Below are 11,948 nucleotides of genomic sequence, written 5' to 3' on the forward strand. Positions count from 1 at the left end.
TTCTTTTTCTTGCAGCATGCCTGTTTTTTTTTTACAAAAGAAGAAAGACTTCCGGCCTCAGCGATGCATGCAGTTATTTTATTAATTATTTATAAAAAAACCTTACAAAATAATATATCAGTAAGACTGAATCTACCATTTTAGTGAAGCCACTGTCTAGACAACATATGTCGCTACTTCTATATAGTTGATGAAGGGATGTTGATAGTCTAGGCCTAAGAGCAACTCTAGCAAACCCCGCATTCGTCCGACCCGTAAAACGTGTTTGCAGTTCGCGTAAAAACGTCTATGCGGGCCGGCGCGCACGGACGCGGATGCAGACCCCGCATAACGGACCCGTAAGAGAGCATATTCGCGGAATATGCTTTGGTGGTGGAAAGCGCGGGTTACAATGTCCCCCCACCAACCGCTTTCGCTCATATGCAGGACACCGCAACGCGCGAGGTAGAAACCCGCGAATATTTGGGTTGGGGCCGAGATTTTGTCGTGCCGCAAAAATATTTGCGGGCCGGGGCGGGATGCGGGATCTGATCGGGCAAGTTTTCCGAGTCGGGACGGGATGCGGGGTCCGCTAGAGTTGATCTAATACCAAACAGACATCGCAGCCAAACCTAACATCTAAGATCTGAGGCCCCAACCAAGCCACATGCCGGTTATGTGGCACCCACTGGTTCGGCGCACACTCACAGGTCGTCGCCGCCAACTGCCACCAATCCATCTTCAGAACTGTACTAATGCATCCACCTTGCCTGGTCTAGAGCCGTCGACGTCACCACGATGCCAAACATCGTCGCCTCCGCGAGTCCATAATCGCACATCAGATGCCAAATCACCAGGGTGCCACGCCACCGAGATCCGTCGCCTTCAATGTGCACGATGAAGCACCGCTCCACCGAAGAAAACATCCACTGGTCCCCCGAACCCGCGTACACCTCCAAGAATGACGCCCCCAAGGGGGAGGCGACACAAGCGCGACGCCGTCTTCTGATCTATCGATCTAGGGTTTCCTTCAGAGGTAGCAGATAGTGGTGTAGAATATCTTTTCGGCGGTGCCTTTAAGAAGGAAACGACGCCGTAGAGTGTAGCCATCGTCGGCTTTGGCATCTAACCAAGAGCAGGTTTTCACCTAGATTTGTTTGAAGAACTTCATCCAACTTCTTGTGCACGGGTCGCCGCCTTCTCTGTCGGAGACTAGATCAAAGGATCTAGCCGCCTCCTCTTACCCATCCCAACCAGCACCTGCTCCAAAATGATGCCCCCAAGAAGGATAGCGACCCTGAAAGAGTCGTCATCGTCCGATCCGAGAAACCCAGATCTAGGGTTTCCCCCAAAACATCTCGATCTTGATGACACGACCTGCAACGACGATGCCTCGAGAAGGAAACGACGTCGGAGACACTGCCATCATCCACCAAGGCCGCAGCCAACGTGGTTTTCACCGGAAACCGCATCGCCCAGATGTCGCCGCTGGACGCGAGCACTCTCGCCCCGAGGACGAACTGCGCCGACGGCAAGCCAGTAGAGGACCACTACGCCCCACACCGGCCTCATCTCGCGCCCCGCCAACCGAAGCCAAGCCCGGACGAATCTGGCCGAGATGCCAGGATCCAAAGCCACCGCCGCCGCATCGCGGCAGACGATTGCCGCCGCATAGCCAGACAGCCGCCCTCGCCGCCGTGCACGACGCCCGCCCGATGATAACGGCCACATCCTCCTGCCCTAGTGCCTTTGACGCCGGGGGCCGCCGCCACCTCGACCAAGGCGGACGGCAGTCTTCACCGGCTGAGAGATGAGCGGTGGAGGCGCCGGGATTGATTCCCCCCGGCGTCGCCGTGCGGTGGCGGCGCGAGGGGGTCGGGGAGGGGAGGGGGTCGGATGCGGAGGCGCAGTGTGTGCGCCCGATTGCCTTGCAGCATGCGTGTAAAACACTTGATCGATGATTCAAACAGAGAATTGACAAAACTGGTCGACGTTCCAAACAATATGCTTGAGGCAGTTTTCAGTTGGCCCAATCGGGATAGCAAAATCCTCAGTGTGAACCCACTGGAGGTTACAGGCATCAGTAGCTCCAGAGGCCGGCGGCCGCTGCGCCGTCGCCGCATTCTCCGTTCTCCCAGTGCGACGGCGTGGGCGGCGGCTCCAGGAGCATCCCCTGGGCAAAGCCCGCGTAGTACGCGTCCAGGTCCATTTCCCCGGACATGTCGAGCTCGAACATGTCGCTGCCCTGCGCGGAGAAAGCCGGAACCTGAAACACGTCGTCGGCATTGTCCACGGACGACGGCAGGTACACGGGGGAGGTGGCCTCGTCCAGGATGGGGACGACGGCGGCCTCCATGCGCAGGAAGCCCGCGACGGCCTCGGTGGCCGCGCGCCGGACGTCGGCCAGGTCGGTGAGCTTCGGGGGAAGGACGAGCAGCCACGCGGAGTCCGGAAAGTTGAGGCACGCCGCGGCGGAGGTGGAGCGTCCGAGCAGCGCGAGCATGGCGGCGTCGTGCGCGCGCGCGGCGGACTCGGCGGCGACGTAGGTCCCGAGCCAGATCCGCTCGCCGCGCTTGCCGGGGACGCGCACCTCGCACACCCACCGCCCCGCGCTGCCCCGGCGCCGCACGCCGCGGTACACCGGGTGCCGCGTCTCCTTGAACTTGGTGCGCCCCGCGGGCCGCTTCGCCGCCGGCGACCACACAGGCACCGCCACCCCGAGCTCGTGCCCGGACGTAGATGAGGAAGGGGAGCTGATCCAGCAGTCGATACCCACGTCCATTGCTAGCTGCCGGAGTGCCGATCGCTTGGTGGAATCGGAATGTGGTCACTGTAGCTGAGCCTGAGTCTGAGCCTGAGTCTGAGCCTGAGCAGCTTGAGGTACGTGCTGCGTAGCTGAGTGCGGTGCTTGGAGTGTGCTTGGGTGTTGTGTAAGTTGAGGGTGTGGCGTGCAGAGTGCGCTCATTTATACTTATGCGTGACGCAGCGCGCTCGTCGGCGAGGGGGCACGCGGCAGCTAACATGGAATCAGAATGCGCCTGATATTTTCGCTCGTGCATCTGATCGACGATTGGCGCTGCGGCGCTTGGGTTCCACAGCGATGAATTCTGTACAAGGATGACATGTCGACGGAGCTAAGAGCATCTCTAGCAGAACCCTCGAACCCTTAAATCTAAAATCAGTTTTAAGGGTTGAGAATTGCCCATTTTTAACACTTTTAAGGGTTGAAAAACAGGGGCAAAGACTAGAATACTGAAACCCAACCCTCAAAATCGGAATACAGCAAGGACCGCGCGCGCCGGCTGCTGGCGCTCGCGCGTTGCTGCTGCTGCGGCATCGCCGCGGCGAGCTCCTTCTGCGGCAGGGAGAGGGAAGGGGATGGGCGGCTGGCGCGGTGGGCGAGGCGGCGGGCGCGGCGGCCGGGGCGGCTGGCGCGGCGGGCGCCGTGGCGGGGCGCGACGGCGGGCGGGGCGGGCGGGGCGCGACGGCGGCCTGGGCGGGCGCGGGGGCGCGACGGCCGGGGCGCGGAGGGAGCGCGGGGCGGCGGCCGGAGCGCGGGAGGAGGCGGGGCGGCGGCCGGAGCGCGGGAGGAGGCGGGGCGGCGGCCGGAGTGCGGGGGGAGGCGGGGCGGCGGCGGTCAAGGCAACTTCCTCGCGCGCGCGGGGAACCAACTGCCTCCCGCGCGAGGTGGGAAGTGGAGTGCGGGTTGGGGGCAGTTTTCCCTCCCAACCCTTACTTCTATATGCTGGGAAGGGTTTGCGGGTTGGACCTTTAATTTTTTTACGGGTTTAAGGTTTAAGGATTCTAGTCTACATCTTTTTGTCAGCGAAAATATAAAAAAACGGTTATTTTTAAGGATTTGAGGGTTTAAGCATTCTACTAGACTTGCTCTAAGTTCCGTCTAGACTTACGCTCACCCCCACCACTACTGCCTGATGAACAGTGTTTTTAGTCGACTGATGATGGCGCTATGCGCAATAAATATCTAAGGGCTTAAGGCGACACGTCACGATTTATATAGGCTTCTTCCCTCTTGGCCACACGATCTATGGAGACACTGTACGACCGTACAAGCTACAGAGCGCCTGCTCCCCAATCAAACCGATGGACGCGACATATCGCATCACTACAAGGATTTCGACAGCAAATATGAAGAACATTCAACGCCCCGCTAACTTTAACGAGATTGGCATGTGACTAGGTTTTGGCAAGGGGATTCGACCAGCTCGATCGGTTGGCCTGCTCTGCACGATCAAACTGATGATAGCTTACCCCTCTCCTACTACCGGTTGCCCGTTTCTGCTCCTTGGTACATACGTGATGGAATGATATCTTTTGTTCTGCTCAAAAAAAAAAAAAAAGGAATGATATCTTTTCCTTTGTTGCGATCGCTTTGTGCGGCGAGAAGAAAGCGTGTGTTGTAAACTTGTTTTCCAGTGGTATATGGAATAGGCGCGATTGGCGCGTGGAAACAAGGCGTGTCCGACGTCTCCGACGTAGTAAAATTGCATTTACTTTTATATGGCTTTTGATGTGCTGTCACCTCTCGCCATAGAGGGACCTCAACTCTCGGAGTTATCGATTCGACGTACGAGCCCAAAGAAACAACCCCTCCTCCCGAATCGCCTTCTGTGAGGCGGCCGGGAGGCCCCTAGATCTCAACGGCCGGACTCCACCTCTCCTCCTCCTCCTCCTCCTCCTTCCTTGCCGCCGTCCAAGAATGCGGCCAGGCGAAGCCTTGTCGTCACCGACGGCGGCGGAAACTCGGGGTCCTTCCGCTCGTGTGAGGCTCGCGCGAGCCGGAGCGTGGCGTTCAGATGAACGTCATGGCGGGTGGTGGCGGTGCCCCCGCGAATCCGTTCCTTCGCGGCAGGCGGCTTCGCATGACCAAATCGATCAGTGGCGGCCCAGTCGGATTTGGATCCAGGCGAGGGCCCTAGTCCCTGGATTGCGGTCGGCGCGGTGGCGGGTGTGACATGTCGGCAGTTGGACGGATCCGCCGAGATTCTACTCTTGTCTTGTCCATGTCAACGCGGGCAACTCCGGGAGAAACCCTAGATGTCCTTGGGATCGAGCAATGACGGTGCTTTTGTGTCGTAGTCCCTCTTCACGGCATCGTTCTGGAGTTTGCTCATGTTGAAGGGACCAACAAAGCCGGTGGCGCACGCCTGGTGGCGCAACTGCAGATGAAAATCGCGTCGACTACGGCCATGGCGGACGATGGCGGCGTCTTTGATGTCGTTCCCTTGTCGAGGCATCGTCGTTGCAGTTTGCGTGATCAGGCTCGGGATGCTCTGGGGGAAACCCTAGATCCCGGTCTTCCGGATCGGATGATGATGGCGTTCGTAGTTCGCTTTTCCTCTTGGGGCATCGTATTGGAGCAAGTGATGGCTGGAGGGGCCAAGAGGAGGAGCGGTGTTGAATCTACCGCAAGGCCGACGGCGGATCACGGCGGCATGGCGTTGTGGAGTTTCAGCGACGGGCACGTGTGGATAGACACGTGCAGGATGGTGGCATTTTGTGGCGCCATGGTGGCGTCGATAGGAGGCCACACAAGGTCGACGCGTCAGTTCCTGCCCTCGAGACAGACGAGATTAAGATAGCGGCGACAACCACTCATAGTGCACCGGACCGGTGTGGGACCCAGTCCCGGTGTGTGGCTGGGCTAGGGCATCCGACTATAGATGTTAGAGTTTGGTGCGATGTCTATTTAGTATTAGGCCCCGATATTCGGCACACCTTCATCAAGGGGATAGGAGTAGCAACACGTGTTGCCTAGATGGCGGCTTGAGACTAACTCATGTATTACCTTGTATCGTCCTTATGAATAATTAATAAAGTGGATGCATGCATCGTCCAGAGGCACAGGCCGGGGGTATATCCTTCTTTTCTAAAATAAACTTTTATATGGTTTTTTGCGGTACTTTTATATGTTTCTCCACAAGGGCGTTATAATAGTGTAGTCAGTTCTTGCTCATATATAGCGAACCAATATATGGTTAGATGGATGGTGGTATCCTCAGCCATGAGGTTCAAAATTCTAGTGCTCGCGTTATTTTTGGATTTATTCAATGAATTCCAACGATGTGAATTTAGTAGGAGGAGACGTCCCCGTAGACGACGAGGAGCCTATGGCGACTTCGCAAATCTCAAGATGATATGCCAGCTCAGTCTTGCGGAGGTGCTCATAAGGGTAAGATGTGCGTGTGTGCGTTTATAGGGTTAAGTATATGCGCATGTACGAGCGCTTGCATTTGTACTGTGTTCAAAAAAAAGTTGTTGGTTATATAAACATGCCATTTCACCAAGAATTAAGATTACCAATTACTCATACATAAAAAGGTTGTTGGTTATATAAACATGCCATGTCATCAAGAATTAAGATTACCAATTTCTCATGCAGCAGGGCTGACTACAAAGTTGGTAAGTCCAGATCTCCCCCTCCTTTGTTGAACCTCCCTCCTCTAGATCAATAGTGTCTAACTCGTTCGCTCTCTCTAGGGGGGGGGGGTAAGGGCACCCCACCAACAGGCCTCATCACTACAGGAATCAGACTCTTTGCCATTTGCCATAATGGACGGCAAAGAGGTGATCCACCAACGGCAAAGGTCTTTGCCGTCAGCCTCCTGTCGGCAATGTTCCTACAACTACTTTCGATGGCATATCACCTTCTTTGCCGTCAGTCTTCCTGAAGTGGACGACAAAGACCTTTGTTGTCAGTCTCTTGCTCCGAGCAGACGACACACATGCTTAGACGACAGCCGACAGGCAACGCCTCCGTTAGGGTTAACGGAGGCTTTGTCGTCTGCCTTCCTCCCTCTATGTGTCGTTTGCCTCCCTCCCTCTCTTTGTCGTCTGCTTCTATGGGCCAGCGCAGGAATCATCCCTTTGCCGTCAGCCTCCCTCCCGTTGTGCCGTCAGCCTCCCAAGGCAACGGACGGCAAAGAGACTATATGGCCAACTACTGCTGCTCCAGGTTGCACAGCTGGGTGCCACGTGGCACCTTTGTCGTCTGCTGCCTGATGGCAAAGGCCTTTGCCATCAGCTGGCAGACAGCAAAGAGCCCATATTTTCACAGTTTTTTTTGTTTATTTCATATACATAGCACATATAATTCATAGCACATATATAGGTCACAACACATATTCATAGCACAAAGTTTCATCCATATATATACATATACATACAGTTGCACATATACTGTTCATCCATATATACATAGACATATAATTCCACATTGTTCATCAACTCAAATGAAAACTAGAACTAAAGCACTCCATCAATGCCAGCTTCCATGCATGTAGTACATCCAATCTGCAAAATGGGAATAAGAAAGTCAGAAGAAGAAGAACAACAACATATATATGACAAATAAGTTAAACTCAAGAAGAAAGAGAAGAAGCAAGAAGAGAAGAAGGAGAAGAAAAACAAGAAGAAGAAGGAGGAGGCGGAGGAGGAGGAGGGGGAGGAGGAGGAGAAGCAGAAGCAGAAGGAGAAGGAGGAGGAGAAGAAGAAGAAAAGAAGAAGAGAAGAAGAAGAAGAATAAGGAGGAGAAGAAGGAGGAGAAGAAGGAGGGCTCCTTCTCCTTCTTCTCCTTCTCCTCCTCCTTCTCCTTCTTCTCTTCTTCTTATCCTCCTCCTTCTTCTCCTTCTCCTTCTCCTTCTCTTCTTCTTCTTCTTCCTTCTTTTCATTTCTCCTATTCTCCTTTTCTTAGAGCTAAATTAGCTAACTATGTCTTTTTGGAGCTAAATGGGCTAATTATGTCATTCTAGAGGAAAACAAGCTAAGTATATAATATTAATGAGCTAACCAAGGTTCTTATGCCATTTGATCTTATTATGTCTTTTAGGAGCTTAATTAGTCATTTTATTGAGCTAACCAAGGTTCTTATGATGTTTTTACCTAACTAAGCTAATTATGTCATTTTGGAGGATAATTAGCTAAGTATGTCTTTGTTGGGGAAAATAAGCTAAATTGAAGAAGAAAGAGAAGAAGCAAGAAGAGAAGAAGGAGAAGAAAAACAAGAAGGAGAAGGAGGAGGAGAAGAAGAAGAAAAGAAGAAGAGAAGAAGGAGGAGAAGAAGAAGGAGAAGAAGGCCCTCCTTCTCCTCCTCCGTCTCCTCCCTCTTCTCCTCCTTCTTCCTCTCCTTCTCTTCTTCTTCTCTTCTTATTCTTCCTTCTTTTCATTTCTCCTCTTCTTGGAGCTAAATTAGCTAAGTATGTCTTTTTGGAGCTAAATGGGCTAATTATGTCACTTTAGAGGAAAACGAGCTAAGTATATAATATTAATGAGCTAACCAAGGTTCTTATGCCATTTTGAGCTTATTATGTCTTTTAGGAGCTTAATTAGTCATTTTAATGAGCTAACCAAGGTTCTTATGATGTTTTTACCTAACTAAGCTAATTATGTCATTTTGGAGGATAATTAGCTAAGTTTGTCTTTGTTGGAAAAAAAAAGCTAAATTGAAGAAGAAAGAGAAGAAGCAAGAAGAGAAGAAGGAGAAGAAAAACAAGAAGGAGGAGAGAAGAAGAAAAGGAAGAAGAGAAGAAGAAGGAGAAGAAGAAGGAGAAGAAGGAGGAGAGAAGAAGAAGAAGGAGAAGGAGTCCTTCTTCTCCTCCTTCTCCTTCTTCTTCTCTTGTTCTTCTTATTCCTTCTTTTCATTTTTCCTATTTCAATTGAGCTTATTATGTCATTTTGGAGCTAAATTAGCTAAGTTTTGAAACTAGTGGTTTCACTAACCATTTTGGAGCTAAATTAGCTAAGTTATGAAACTAGTGGTTTCACTAACCATTTTTCCTAGTAGAAATCAAGTCGGAGCTTATTATGTCATTTTGGAGAAAACTTACCACAGTGGTCATTAAGGAGGAGAAACACCAGGGTTGCTCGTGTCGGCTTCGTTTGGAGACAGTTTCCCTGGAGAAGGGTCGTGCGATGCCGCTCGGGAGTTATTCTGCAGAAAAAATATTTTGTAGTGACTCGGTTAGCATGATGACACTCAATTGTTAATACTAGTTTATAATGACCATTGAAATGAAACTCACCGTGCCAATCGCACAGAAGACGGGCATCGGCGGAGGGGCTTGACCTCTCTTCTCGCACATGGACTGCACATTCGGTTTTGAAGAGTCAGTCGTATTAGTTAGTAATGAAACAGAAATTACACACATGATTTGGCTAATGTTAAAAAGAAACTTACCACAATAAGCTTGTACATGGCTAGGTGAGCCGCCTCATTCCAGGCCCTCTCCTCCTCAATCAACCAAGCCGTGGTCCGGTCCCTCTCCTCAAGAGCAGCCTGAAGAGTAGCCTCGCTTGCCAATCTCTCTTTCTCAAGAGCAGCCTCGTTTGCCGCTCTCTCTTTTTGAAGAGCAACCTGCAACACCATTCCTCGTTACCACATTAATGATCGATGGCCACACACACAATAAAATGGATGAAAGTTTTCTGAGTCCGTACAACTAACCTCGATGGCAAGATCGACTTGCCGTGGATGAGGTGTTATCTCAGGACAGGAGCTCGACTGGCGCGCCTTGATCTCCGGGAGAGTGAGTGGACAACATATTATCCCATCTCCAATGGATATCGAGCCATGGGGCCTCCCGCCACCAGATATCATCACCAGCTCTGGATCCAAAGGTTCCTGGCTCGGGTTAAAGTCCTCCCCTTTCCAAGCCTTCCCCGTATCCTTGTATTTCACGAGCTTGTGGTGGGATGAGATGTTGGTGAAGTTATTTGGATCATCCAGGTCAGACTCAGAGAATGCCTTCGCCTTCTTGTAAGAGGCGGTATGAGCCATGCCATAAAGGTCGTACAACTCTGGCATCTCCGTCTTATTGCGATGCGCCTAAAAGAGAGGAACAAAGTATTAGTAAGGGGCTCATGCTAGCATCAAGAATGAATTGCATGAATCATGAAGCAAACCACATACCCAGTTTCGTCCGAACTAAAGTAAGTTGGCGCTGACTTGATGGTGTGGGACACCAACCATTTGGCTACGCCGATCCTTCGCATTGTCGTGAACGGCTCGCCAGTTGCCTGTGCACCACTCATCCACCAACGCCTCCCAACAATCCATCTTATCCGCACACCATCTAGGGGGCACCTATAAGTTATTAGAAAGAAATTTGAGCGCTACGCCTATGAATCAAATCAAGAAAACTACGTAATGATTGTTGCATTCGCCGAAAGTTATACCAAGAAATGAAATGGTCCATTATTGATAATTACCGTTTGTTTGAACCAAGAGATGAAACCGGGATAGCCGCCTCCATGCTTTGCGAGAAGCTCATACTCTTCGACAGAATCATTCTGGATCACCGCTCCATCCGAGAATTTGGCGACGTATTGGCTGTATGAAATATCCGGGAATAAGACCAGTTCAAAGGAATTAGAAGTTATGGAAAAATGTGCCGAGAACTTACTCGATGTACGTCCGCACTTCTATTAGGTTGTTGAAGATATACAATGAAATGTTTCGCCATTCTTTGACATCCAACGTTATTGGTTTCGAAGCACCGGCTGGTGCAAGCTTCCCTTTGAATAGGCTGAGGTTGCATCCACCTTTTTTAGGGTCTGCATCATTGTACCGAGGCTTCGGATTATGCGAATGATGATTTTTGGCTTCATAGTGTGTTGTCACAAAGTTTGCCACCTCCTCAGTAATGAATGCCTCATCCATCGATGCTTCAATTCTACGCTTATTTTTACATTTAGCTCGAAGCGTCTTCTGCATCCTCTGAGTAGCATAGCACCAACGATTTTGCACGGGCCCATCCAATATTGCCTTGGTCGGTAGATGTAAAATCAAATGCTGCATTGGATTAAAGAAGCCCGGTGGAAAGATCTTCTCTAACTTGCACAACAATTATGGTGCAAACTCCTCCATGTCATCTACCACGCCAGGCGACAATTCTTTCACACAAAGAACACAGAAGAAATAGCTCAGCTTCGCCAGTACTAGCCATTCATCCTCAGTAATAAAGCCACGTAACATCACCGGCATTACCCGCTCAAGCCATATGTGCCAATCATGACTCTTGAGACCAAAGATTTTTTATTTTTCAAGACTCGCTCCCCTCTTTAGATTCGCTGCATACCCATCGGGGAACATCAAGTGCATTTTCACCCACAAGATAATTTCCCTCAGAGCTGGCCTTCCAAGATTGAACAAGGCCTTTGGCTTCGACCACTTCTGCTTTCCTTTGCCTTCGCGCATGTTTTCTAACGGTCTGTGACATAGTGTCTCTTGATCAACTCTAGCCTTAGTATTATCCTTTGTCTTCCCATCTATGTCGAACAATGTACCAAAAATAGCATCTCCGATATTCTTTTCAGTGTGCATCATGTCAATATTGTGTGGAAGGAGGTCTTTGAAATAAGGCAGATCCCACAAGCATGACTTGTGAGTCCATGCGTGTTTTGAATTATACCCCTTGGAATACCCTGGATGCTCTGGATCAGGCTCGAGGGCGTTTAACTCAATCAGGATCCGTTGGCCTGTCAACGCAGGTGGTGCCAAGTTTTTGACAACTTTACCTTTGGTAAAGTTCTTCTTGTTTTTTCTGAACTGGTGGTCAGGATCCAGGAACTGTCTATGCAAGTCAAAGCAAGAATACTTCCGACCCTCCTGCAACCAATGAAACTGAAGAGCTGCCTTGCATGTGGGGCATGGGAACCTTCCATGCACACACCATCCAGAGAATAGCGCATACGCCGGCAAGTCATGCATAGAGTACATGTACCACACATGCATTTCGAATTTTTCTTTTCTAGCGGCATTGTATGTCTTGACCTCATTATCCCAAGCTTCTTGCAATTCATCCTTAAGCGGCTGCATGTACACATTCATATTCTTCCCTGGATAATTGGGCCCTGAATTATCAACGTCACAAATATATCCTTTCTTTGCATAATCTGCCCGAGGGGGGGGGATTGACTGGAATGACAAATACATGCCAACTACTGTATTG

The 11,948-nt window shown here is 50.7% G+C and overlaps 1 protein-coding gene across 1 annotated transcript; it reads right to left on the bottom strand.

The window, feature by feature from the left end:
- Positions 1-1,971: 1,971 nt before the first annotated feature.
- Positions 1,972-2,920, bottom strand: LOC123397521 (dehydration-responsive element-binding protein 1H-like). Its single transcript, XM_045092048.1, has one exon. The coding sequence runs from the start codon at positions 2,759-2,761 to the stop codon at positions 2,060-2,062; it is 702 nt and encodes a 233-aa protein (XP_044947983.1). The 5' UTR covers positions 2,762-2,920; the 3' UTR covers positions 1,972-2,059.
- Between the last annotated feature and the right edge of the window lie 9,028 nt (positions 2,921-11,948).

This window comes from Hordeum vulgare, chromosome 5H (genome assembly GCF_904849725.1).
Source record: "Hordeum vulgare subsp. vulgare chromosome 5H, MorexV3_pseudomolecules_assembly, whole genome shotgun sequence".
Lineage (NCBI taxonomy): Eukaryota > Viridiplantae > Streptophyta > Magnoliopsida > Poales > Poaceae > Hordeum > Hordeum vulgare.